Here is a 12,635-nt window from a genome sequence, read left to right as displayed (position 1 = left end):
AAGATAATTTATTGTTTTTGGAAAGATACATGTTCAGGTTTAATGTCCTAAATAAGATTTTATGTATGATGTCTTAATGTTTAGTTATTATTGTGATATCTGTTCTCCATTTAGATGGAACTTTTATCAAAATGCAATGAGAAGTCAGACATTCAGAAATCAAGAGGCAAAGTCAGTTATCAGTGGAAAGTGTATCATCTCAGTGGATTCATGTCCTAAGGAGCCTCTGATATTACAAAACTAGAGTTAATCTTAGCAAAAATTCATGGATATCCATCTTGTTCTAGGTGATAAAAGAAACCGCAGCATGGAGCTCCGAAACTCCACCTTGGGAAGTGGCTTCATCTTGGTAGGGATTCTGAAAGACAGTGGGTCTCCTGAACTAGTCTGTGCTACAGTTACAGTCCTATACGTGTTGGCCCTGACCAGCAATGGCCTGCTGCTCCTGGCCATCACCATGGAAGCCCGGCTCCACGTGCCCATGTACTTCCTGCTTGGGCAGCTCTCTCTCATGGACCTCCTGTTCACATCTGTTGTCACTCCCTGTCACATCTGTTGTCACTCTCTGCACAGAAAGCCCTCGCGGCCTTTCTGCGCAGAGAAAACACCATCTCCTTTGGAGGCTGTGCCCTTCAGATGTTCCTGGCACTGACAATGGGTGGCGCTGAAGACCTCCTACTGGCCTTCATGGCCTATGACAGGTATGTGGCCGTTTGTCATCCTCTGAAATACATGACTCTCATGAGCCCAAGAGTCTGCTGGCTCATGGTGGCCACATCCTGGATCCTGGCATCCCTAAGTGCCCTAGTATATACCGTGTACACCATGCACTCTCTCTTCTGCAAGGCCCAGGAGATCAGACATCTTCTCTGCGAGATCCCACCCTTGTCAAAATTGGCCTGTGCTGATACCTCTAGATATGAGCTCATGGTATATGTGATGGGTGTGACCTTCCTGATTCCCTCTCTTGCTGCTATACTGGCCTCCTATACACAAATTCTACTCACTGTGCTCCATATGCTGCCAAATGAGGGGAGGAAGAAAGCCCTTGTCACCTGCTCTTCCCACCTGACTGTGGTTGGGATGTTCTATGGAGCTGCCACATTCACATATGTCTTGCCCAGTTCCTTCCACAGCCCCAAACAAGACAACATCATCTCTGTTTTCTACACAATTGTCACTCCAGCCCTGAATCCCCTCATCTACAGCCTGAGGAATAAGGAAGTCATGGGGGCCTTGAAGAGGGTCCTGGGAAAATACATGCTGCTGGCACACTCCACGCTCTAGGGAAAGCTCATGGCTAGCTTCCAAAATTCCTTCTCCTCAGAGTCAGAAGATTTATGCTTTGAATCAAAAATTAATGGTAAAACCAATACAGTGCAGAGTATAGCATGTAACAGAAAAGTGGATTTGTCAAATTATCTTTAAATCTTCTCTCCACGAAGTAATTTGTAGGGCATGATTTACACTATCTAAAATTACTCTTCGTTCTATTTAAAATTTACTCTTTATTTTCCCAGGAAGGTACTTAGTTAAATGGGTTCCCACCTTGGGACATGACCCCTAACCTTGGAAGTTTATATTGGATCAGAGAAAGGAAAGTTTCAAGCGGTGGCCTAAGCAAAACCCAAACATCAAAGAGGGAGATGTCTTGAGATTTGCAAAAATTTAGACCAACTGACCTTATTAAAAGGCTATATAGACTTCTTGTCTAATGCCCCGACACATAGTAGTTTGCTTATATTTGCATTGTACTTGCTCTTTTTTTTTTCTTTCTAAACTTCAGCCGTATGAAACACTCCAACGAATGTCTTTGCTTGTTTGTTTTTTCTTGTTGGTTTTTGACATGGAGATACCTTATAGTTCCTAAAATTCAATTATTAATAAAGTGAAGAAAATAGGAGGTGAAGGTAGTCTATAAGCAAGGTTCACAATAAACAACTCTGCTTATTTCTTGCTAATGAAAAAAAAAAACAAGCAAAAGAGTGATTTTTCCAATTATCCAAGGCTATCTTGTAACATTCCAACCATTTCAGTGTTCACATGCATAATGGGTGTGGATATTTAAGTCAGTGTGTCTGTGTGTTTGTGCTAAAGGAGAGGACAACACAATGCATTTTCACATCAGCTTAATTATGCTGCACCATTATTAGTTTGTTTATAAGTCTGAGAATACTGAAAACAAAAGATGTGAACAAAAGCTATAAGTTGCATTTTGAAGATTAAAAATAATATAAAATAATATGGCCAATTAAATGACACTCTTTTGGAGGATATTGCTGTTTGAAGATTCGCTAACACTTTTTAAGTCAATTCCTATAGTAATTTAAAACAGTAACTGAGACTAGATTCAGAAAGTATAGTAGTATATCATGTTTGGAAGGCAAGGCTGAGTAGAGAGAATTCCTACACGTTTATATGAATTTCCTTCCATTTTAATACAGACATGCACTTTACTGAGTTGATGTGTCTGTGTAAAACAGATTTTTTTTGACCTACTAGCATATAGTTATTTTACCTATATTATATAGTGGCAGTATACAGCACTGCAAAGAGTCTAGGTTCAGTTATCAGCATACAGAAGTTAGAATTGAATACACCCCACTTACTTCTGTAATTTTTAGCATATTACTTAGCCTGTTTGTGCCGAAGTCTGCAAGTCTGCAAGTTTGCAAAGTGTAAATTGACATTAACAATAAGACCTACTTTGTAGTGTTGTGAGGATTAAACAAGTTAGTAAATATAAATATAAGGGATCTTTATATTTGTAATCAGTATGTGTCATGTAATAAGTATTTAATAAATTTAACGTCTACAGAATAAATGGCCCTGGAAATACTGTTGAGTGATGGTATAACATTACATCATATGGGTGTTTTGTAACATTATTAGCTGTTTTATCATTGTTTTATCTTTAACATTGTCATGTGTGTGTGTGTGTCTCTGTGTGTGTATGTGTGTGTGAAATCAGTAATGTCAGTCTCTTGGATGTGTGACCTTTTTTTCAATAGAAAATTCCTATGAGTGAAATTACTCAAACCAAGGTTAAAAATCTGTTTAATACTCTTGATATGAAAAGACAAATTGGTTTTCTAAAATGTTAAATATTTTGTATTCTTACCAGCAACATGTAAGTGTACTTAACCCACTACATAGTTTTCATGTTAAATTTTACATATAAATAGTCTTCACTAACTGATAAGGTATAAAATTTGCCTATTTTAATTTGCTTAAGTAACTTGTTCACATTTTTCTTATTGATTTGTTGAAGTTTTCTTTACAGGTTAGGAACATGGAGACTTTGTTATATTTGTGGTAATAACTTCTTTTCAATTTGTTATTTGGCTTCTAATATCTGCATGGCAGAGATTTTTAGACAGAGAAATATTAAAAATATTTGCATAGTGAAGGATATCTTTTATTCTATTTTTTTTTTCCCGGTGATTTTTACTGTTAGGATATAATTTTTTATTCTCATTGATGTCTTTGCTGTCCATCATACAGTTCAATTTAGGTAACAATTTATATATTTTATATGTTTTGTCACACACTCTGCAATTTATGTTTAACAATAAATGTCAAATTTGTCTTTACATGTGAAAATGGTGATGTTTCAACTTTTGTCAGAGCTACAATTTTTCTAGTAATATTTTAAAGTAATCCTTTCATTTTCTATTATTTTACTACCTTCATCAGACATGTTCTAATAAGCTATATTTTGGCTAACTCTTCAGTTCTAGCTTCTTTCTCTTCTTTACTCCTTTGGAAGACATTTGATTCTATCATTCACGTCTTAATAGCTCACTGGTAATTTGATTGTGAATATATTTAACTGATAAATTAATTTGCAGTTTGAGCATTTTTACAATACTCAGCCTTGCCTTCCTGAACATGGTGCATGACTGTACTTCCAGAACCTAGTCTCAGTCAGTTTTAAAATGACCATTCTACACCATCCTTCTAAGCTGATGCCTTGCCTCACACTTCCCTGGAAGAGAAGCAGTTGGCTACAAAGCCCTCTTCAAATCTTCCACACGTCTGTGCCTTCATGTACACTTCCTGTTTTCCTTCATTATAACTGCTTGAACCCGGGACAGGGAGACTGCAGTGAGCTGAGATCGCACCACTGCACTCCGTCCTGGGCAGCAGAGTGAGATTCTGTCTCAAAAAATAAATTAATTAATAAATTAAAAAAGTAAGAAGCCTTTCCATGACTCCAATCCCCTTTAGTAACTGTAGCATTATTTTCAACTTCTCTTCACAGGGAAAGAAATACAAAGGGAATGTTTATGCCCATTTTCTCCTCTGCTGATCTTCTATTCACATCTTAACCCACTTTCAATCAAGCTATGGTCTCTTTCTATGGACCTATTCTTTGTCAAAATTATCATTAATGTGCTAAATAAAATGTTCAACTCCATATTCTCCTCCATCAACCTTTCAGCAACATTGATGTAATTGACCACACCCTTTTGTTGGGAATTTTTTCTTCTTTTGACTTCCAGACACCACACAACCCTGGCTTGCTTCTTTAATCCCTAACTTTTTTGCCTTATTGGATTCCTTTTCCTTTCTGAATGTTTCCACATTCAGATGATACTAATATGGACTTCCCTGTCTTCTCAATCAAGAATCTCTTCCTGAGTAATTTCATCCACTTACATAGATTTAAGTTCTGTCCATATACTTTTGGGTCCCAAAGACCTCACTATTTGTATAATCCACAGACTCATATGTTTAACTGACTACTTCTCATGTCTAATAGGAATTTTAAACTTAATCTAAAGTATAATTTTGATTCATTCCCCTGCTAATCTGTTCTTCCCTCAATTTGTTCCACCTAAATCAATAGCATCACCATCCACCCACGTGACCAAACTGAAAGCTTAAATATCAACATTGTTTTCTCTCTTTGCCTTACCACATAAACAAGTAAATCCTATTGGCTTCATGTATACAATAGATTCCACATATGTGTATTTCTCTTGGTTTCCCTTACAAGTGTCTCAGTCCAAGTCAACATAACTTGTTTACTGTTGCTCTACGACACATTCCTAATAGGTCCTTCTTTTTCCACTCTTGCCCCAAAGTAATCATTTTTTCCCCTCTTACACAGAATGACCTTCATAAATATAAATCAAGTCAAGCTATTTTTCCACACCGATGCCCATCATCTAGTTTCTGCCTACCTTTCAGCCCACGTCCGAAACTCTGTTCCCTGACACTCACTCTAATCTCAACCCATTGACCTCTTTGTTGTCCATCATACAGTCCAAGATTGCTCTTGCTTTAGGGTCAATTAGCAGCTATTCTCCTAGCCTGTGATCTCTGTTAAAGCTTGTCTTAGTACTTCCCAGCATTTAGTTCTCATCTTAAATGTTAACTTCTCAAAGAAGTTACCAATGTAGGTAACATGCACCCAAACCAAAAGGCATTATGGCACACTTTGTTTTATTGTCTTAATTGCACTTACCATTATATTAAACTTTCTTTTTTTATATTTTGGTTTACTTGATTACTCTCTGACTTCACCCTCCAGAATGAAAGCTCCTTGAGAGCATGAATTATGCTTTGTGTTTGTCATCGTTTATCTCCATAAAATCTAGGAATACCTGTGGCTTAATATCTACAATAACAATGTGAAAATTATGAGCATGAGAGTGTGTGTGTGTGCGTATCTCTTCGCTGAAGAAGTAGAGGACAATGCCATGCTCCTAATTAAAAATATTCAATATTTTTATTTCAGAATGTTAATCTTTTGATAAATAACCTATAAATTGAGTGTATGAAATTAAAAATCTCATGGCATATTCTGTTGCAATCGTTTTTGCCAAGGTCAGTAATGACATAATTGACAAATTTAGTAGCCTTTTATCAATACATAAAACTCTCGAAACATTCAGAAATCTTTTCTAAAAGGTCTCTTTTCTTGTCACTCCTGACATGCCTTTATTTGGCTTCTCCTCCTGAATTTCTGACTCTTGCTGCTTCAGGCTTGATTAGCTACTTTTCACTTCCCCAGAAATGTTGGTAACTCCAGGTTTGTGTCCTGGATTCTTTCTATTTTTTTTTTTTTTTCTGTAGTGGGGTTTTGCTCTGTCATCCAGGCTGCAGTGCAGTAGTAAAATATTGCCTACTAAAGCCTCAAACCCCTGGACTCCTGGACTTCTGGACTCAAGCAATCCTCCCAACTCAGCTTCTCAAGTAGTTCTTTCCCATTATCTTTCTGCATCGTCACGTCTCATCCAAGATTGCATTACAGATTTAAATTGGGATCTTTTAATAATTATACATATATATTTGTGTGTATGCATGTGTATATATACACACATATGGAGATATATATATATATGAACACACACATCTCTCATATATGTCTATACACATATACACATATATGTATAATTATATATGTTTATATACACATTATATACACATAATAACCCATGTGTATATGTGTATACACATATATATGTATATAAGAGAGAGACAGTGTCCATTTTCATCACTCTTATGATCTGCTGTAGGACCAGACACCTGTATTTTAATGAAACCACACATACATTTGGTTTTCTGTTTAAAATTTGCATACATCTTCAGGTGTGTCAAGTTGCATTTGCATTTATTTAACATCCAAATTTATTTCTCTAGTCCATATTTCTGTCCTAAACTGCAGCTTTATTCATTAATTCAAAAGTCTATTTCTTGAGCAGCAACAATGGTTGTACACTTTATTACAGTAGTAATATAGACATCAGCAAAACAGCCACATCCTTTACCATTCTTTGCCATGGAGCTTACAATCTATGGAAGATTCAAACTTAAGCAAATAATTACATCCTTAATTTATATTAAAAGTTATCTTATTACCTAAAAAGCAGCATACATTTTTTAGTGTATTAAAAGTCACCTTGAACCTGTTATAAATGGAAATTCCTGAGATAAACTGCCCCACCCTACCCTGTGCTGAGAAACATTTTTAACAAGCAATCTAGGCACCATTGTGGGTCATGTTATGCAAAACTACAGCCTACATTATGAAGCTCAAATGCCTGTCCTATAGTTTCTAAGGCATAAAAAGTGCCCCAGACTTCCTTTGTCTTACCTTTATCTTCAGTTTTCATCACCATCTCACAAATCCTCTAATCTTCAGCTTTCTCAGAATTACATGCTGGGAATTCTTTAGTATTGAACTCAAGGCACTTCTCAATTTGGACCCTTTGTCTTACTTTTCAGCTTTATAGCTCACTACTTTTCTAACTTTACATGTACTCTTAGAAAAATTCTACCATTTGTTACTCTTCAAATGTGCTCTCATTTCAGTTTCAGAAATTGTTAAATTTAGAATCCAAGGTCATGTTAGAAATATGACACCCTGAAACTTTGTTTTTCACATGTATATCCCCAGCTTCATAAATGTACCTAGGATATATAATATGTGTTCAAATGATGTTTGGTAAATGGATGCAAGAAAGAAGGAAATGACTCCATTTGCCAGAGATATGTTCTCATGTTTGTAATAGTTATAATTATTATTTATTAGTACTTTGGTATTGACAATTCCTACTTGTTTTAACTTCCTTATTAGCTTGTATGGGCCAGAAGAGAAGTGACTGTTTGCTCCCCTTCCTTCCTTCCTGCCTTCCTGACTTCCTCCCTTCCTGCCTTCCTGCCTTTCTGCCTTCCTGCCTTCCTGCCTTCCTTCCTCATTCTCTCCCCTCCTCTCTTTTTTCCTTCCTTTGCATTTTCTTTTCTTCCTTTTAATTTATTTCCTGTGTCTACCAAGGTGCCTTGCTTTGAATAGGCAATTTGTTGAATTGATCTGAGAAAAGATGTAGGAAAAGAGAAAAAAGAAAAAAAAGTGGAGGAATGGGATGAAAATGGAAAAAAATTACAAGAAAATAACTTCTTTCCAAATCCCTAAAATGGTCATCTAATTATTTTACAGTTATTCTCTTGAGAGCCCCTTTGACACCCTTGTTCCTTAAACTATAAATGATAGGGTTCAGCATGGGTGTCACTGCTGAGTAGAACACAGAAATCATTTTATCCCTTTCATTCATTATCTTGGAGTTTGGTCTCATGTAGGCAAATATTGCTGAGCCATAGAAGAGAACAACGACAATGACATGGGACGCACAGGTAGAGAAGATTTTCAGCCTCCCTTCCCTGGACTGCATCTGGATCACTGTGGAGATAATATTCCAGTATGAGACAAGGATGGGGGAGCCAGGAGCCAGGAGGATTACCACGTCCATTGCAAAGACGGCTATTTCTGTGCTGTAAGTGTCTGCTGAAGCCAGCTTCAGGAGGGCAGGAGGTTCACAGAAAAAATAGTTAATGATATTGCTTCCTCGGTAGGGTAGGCTCAATGTGAATGTGGTGTCCACTAGAGATACAAACACTCCACTGGCCCAGGACCCTATGGCCAGCTGGACACATACCCAATGTGTCATGATGGTGGAGTAGTGCAGGGGCTTGCAGACAGCCACGTACCACTCACAGGACATCACTGCCAGCAGTGCACACTCTGTACCTCCAACCAGCAGTAAGACAACAATCTGTGTTGAGCATCCAGCAAAGGGAATGGTTTTCCTCTTCACCAGGAGGTGGATTAGCACCTGAGGGACGGTGGCTGGATTAGCACCTGAGGGACGGTGGCAGTAGAAAAACAGAGACCAGCAAAAGACAAGTTTGTAAGGAAAAAGTACATAGGTGTGTGGAGTCTGGAGTCTATGTGAATGAGTACAATGATCAGCAGGTTTCCCAGAACAGTGAGCAAGTAGATAATCAGGAAAATGAAGAAAAGCAGAACTTGTGTCTCTGGATCCTGTGAAAGGCCCAGGAAGACAAATTCATTCACATAGGTTTGGTTCTCTTCTCCCATGAAAGTTTTATTCCTGTTTATAGGTCAGCAACAAGAAAAGGAACACATATTGATGAATAATTTAAAAACTGCGAGTAACTTATGTATTTTATTAATTAGAATCCAAAATGGAACTACTGATTTTTGTCTCTTAATAGCTTCCATATTAAAAAACCCTGCATTTTCCTTTTGCTCAGTAGCGCTGACAATTGAAAACCACTTCTGATATTTTCTCCCTTTGAATCTTTTAAGAGCACCCTCAGGGGGGAAATCATCCTGAGTGTGCTACATGACCAAGCCTTGACTGGACCACCTAATGATTGAAAGTCCTTAGCTATGTCTACAGTGCTCATTACAGTGCATTCTTCCTTTTATGTAGGTTTGAGAAGCAAACAAAATGATTTGCTTTAAACCAATTAAGTTTTTATATGCAAACTGATAACATTTATGAAGGCTGATTTTTAAAATTATATTAGCAAAATGATCCCAATGAAGCACTCTGAGTAGCAATGGGAAATTAGGCTAAAGGAAAATATAGTAGTCTGTGACCCTGTCCCTCACCCAAGTTCTCCTGTCATTTATTTTCAACACATAAAGGGTGCTGATGCACAATAAAAATAACTGCTTTATTAGTAGCTATACACAGTAACATCCTTAAACTATCCTCTAGTCTGTCCTCTATATTCTTTTCCTTTTTTCTTTTTTTGCACAGGGTCTTTACAATAATAACATTAATTATTTTGTATTAGGCATTCTCCTGGTGGCCAGTCATTATTGACGGTTTTTTTTTTTTTTTTGTGTTCCCTGAAAATATCCTCTTGAAGTCAATATGAGGTAGTTATAATTCTCTCTGTTATACAGTTGATAAGACAAAAGCTCATAGAAATTCTCAAACTTGTTCCTGTGAACCCTGCTCATTATTTCTGTATTTTGCAATTATTTTTCTTACTTCCTCAAAAACTGCTTGCAGAGATTAAACTTTTACACAGTTCTCTTTATCTTTCACATCCACTTCTGGGAGACAAGCCCACACAACGTTTCCATTTCCATGGTTTTAGGACTAAGCCACAATAACAGAGTGATCAATAGGGACAAAAATAACAGTCAAGCATATTTTAACAGTTATTTTTCAACATTTTGGGAGGGTCTTACCCACTGGACAATAGGAAGTATTAAAGGACTAAATACTGAGAGGTGACAAACATGATTTGCAGATAATTTGATTATATATACTAAAAGAACCAAAGAGCCAATTCAACTTTGATAACTGATTGGAAATGTGGTTTGATGCAAGACAAGCAATTAAACATTCTTGTGTTACTATATACCAAAGATAACCAAATAAAAATTATAGCAAAAACAATTCCTTCACAAAAGGAACAATACCTAAATTTAACAAGGTGTACACAAGAAACATCCAAGACCTATTTAAAGAAAAGTGTGAAACATGATATCTGAATAGATAATCAGACACATTGATTTTATAAATAGAACCACAAAGTCTTATAGAAAAAGTCACTGAAATTCCAACCGTGTTTACAGAGAATTTTTATAGAGGAATTTAACATACTTATTCCAAATTTTTTCTAGATGAGTAATTCAATGATAAAATGTATTGTAAATTTCCCCTTATTAATGTAATGAAAACTGAGTAGACATAAAAAACTTCCCCAATAAATATAGTGTATGGACGTATCTCATTACATATGGAAATTTAATACATGATAAATGTGGCACCCTAAATAAATATATTTCTTAAAACAATAAAGGACAATTACTTCTTCACTTTTAAAATTATTTACATATGTATGTATATCCATATCTATACACACATAATGTAAGGATAAGCAATAATTCAACCAAAATGTATTACATTTAAAAAAATTTAGTTTTTTTGGCAGGAATGCAGATTGGTACAGCTATTATGGAAAATAGTATGGAGGTTTCTAAAGAAAATAAAAATGGAACCACCATATGACCCAGCAATCTGTCTTCTGGGTATGTACCAAAAAGAAATGAAGTCACCACCTAGTAAAGATGCACTCCCATGTTCAATGCAGTATTATTCACAATGGCCAAGATATGGAAACAGTCTATCAATGGAAAACTGGCATTTTAAAATACTAAAAAAGTGAGATATATGTATACACACACACATTTACACAATGGAATACTATTCAGTCCTTTAAAAGAATGAGATCTTGCCATTTGTCACAACATGGATGAACTTAGAGAACATTATGCTAAATGAAATAAGCCAGACACAGAAAAAAAATAGTGCACAATCTCACTTGTATGTGGAATCTAAAAAGCAAAAATCAAATATACAGAGATAGTAAACAAAACAGTGGTTAACAGGGACGGGGCTGGGGTTGGAGGAAAAAATGGGAAGATGCAGGTCGGAGGATAAAAGGTACAGATATGTAGAGATCTAATGTACAACATGAAGACTATTGGTAACAAAATTGTACGTGTTTGGGATTCATGCTAAATAAGTAGATTTTATCTGCTTTTGCCACAAAAATTATGAAAAATGGGAAACTACATGAGATAATGTATACATTCATTTGTTTCACTAGGTTAACCTTTTTGCTATTTATACATATATCATAACATCACATTGTTTACCTTAAATATATATAAATTATATTTTAATGAAAGTTAGCTTTATATAAAATCAGGTAGTCTTTCTATCTGTCTAGCTGATTATCTATCTATCTATCTATCATCTGTCTATCTATCATCTATCTCTCTAATTTTTGGATGGTGAAAGCTTTCCTAAACAGGTACCCAAATAAATCATAAAGGAAAATGCTAACAACTTGACCATTTATAAATATCAGATTTCTATGTAGTGGATGCCACTATAAACAAAATAAAAATATAAGTAAAATAATCTGGGGAAATATCTGCAAAAAATTAAAAAAGAATTTTATTATTATATTTAGTACATAAAGACCTCTTAAAAATTAGTAATAGGCCGGGTGCGGTGGCTCACGCCTGTAATCCCAGCACTTTGGGAGGCCAAGGAGGGTGGATCACAAGGTCAGGAGTTCGAGACAAGCATGGCCAACATGATGAAGCCCTGTCTCTACCAAAAACACAAAAAAATTAGCCGGGCGTGGTGGTGCGCGTCTGTAATCCCAGCTACTCAGGAGGCTGAGGCAGGAGAATCGCTTGAACCCGGGAGGCAGAGGTTGCAGTGAGCCGAGGTCGTGCCATTGCACTCCAGCCTGGGTGACAGAGCTAGACTCTGAGTCAAAAAAAAAAAAAAAAGTAATAAAAGACTTATAACTCATTATGCAAGGACTTTAATTCCTGTCCACAAAATGGATAAAACTGAACAATAAACATGAAACAAGAACATGTACATTAAAACAACAAACAAGATATAATATTTTGCCTTTTAGTAAAATTTCTAAGGATATTACTTCTAAGTTTGATAATATAGTAAGACTACTATAATAGGTAATTAAGTGAAAAGCAAGTCATCATACTTTATGTGTGATACATTATTTTAATCTTTTAAATGAAGTGTAAATGGGTGCATATGTTTGGATATATATGGGTATTTGTGTTTATATTTCTACAGATGTTTCTCCTACAGTGAGAGTCCACTGATCATGAACTGCTGTCAGCTATAAGGGGGCAGCACAGCTCTCTGATTAGCTCTGGAGGTTCTGAAGTTGTACTGCAGATTTGAATTTTGGCCTCTCTAGTTGATGTTTGGCCAACAGCAAATCGCTTAGCTTTTCTGGGCCTAGCTTTC

General features: G+C 36.1%; 2 protein-coding genes across 2 annotated transcripts; one reads left to right on the top strand and one right to left on the bottom strand.

The window, feature by feature from the left end:
• Positions 1-307: 307 nt before the first annotated feature.
• LOC117081776 (olfactory receptor 2AG1) lies at positions 308-1,287 on the top strand. Its single transcript, XM_033208177.1, has 2 exons — positions 308-545; positions 578-1,287. Exons 1-2 carry the CDS (start codon positions 308-310, stop codon positions 1,285-1,287), a joined length of 948 nt encoding a protein of 315 aa, XP_033064068.1.
• Positions 1,288-7,937: 6,650 nt separating this feature from the next.
• Positions 7,938-8,887, bottom strand: LOC117081129 (olfactory receptor 2D3-like). The gene is given in 2 exon segments (XM_033206779.1): positions 7,938-8,660; positions 8,663-8,887. Coding segments are annotated over 2 exon segments (948 nt in total).
• Positions 8,888-12,635: the final 3,748 nt, after the last annotated feature.

The sequence above is a fragment of the Trachypithecus francoisi genome, unplaced genomic scaffold (genome assembly GCF_009764315.1).
Source record: "Trachypithecus francoisi isolate TF-2019V2 unplaced genomic scaffold, Tfra_2.0 Lachesis_group8, whole genome shotgun sequence".
NCBI lineage: Eukaryota > Metazoa > Chordata > Mammalia > Primates > Cercopithecidae > Trachypithecus > Trachypithecus francoisi.
Note: the sequence above shows the minus strand (reverse complement) of the source record. Positions and strands in the feature narration are given on the sequence as shown.

What these genes read in the sequence shown, in the direction of transcription:
- LOC117081776 (XM_033208177.1), top strand. Translation starts at nt 308, where the DNA reads ATGGAGCTCCGAAACTCCACCTTGGGAAGTGGCTTCATCTTGGTAGGG. An exon ending in CACATCTGTTGTCACTCCCT is followed by an intron (nt 546 to 577) that starts GTCACATCTGTT and finishes CTGCACAGAAAG; the next exon opens with CCCTCGCGGCCTTTCTGCGC.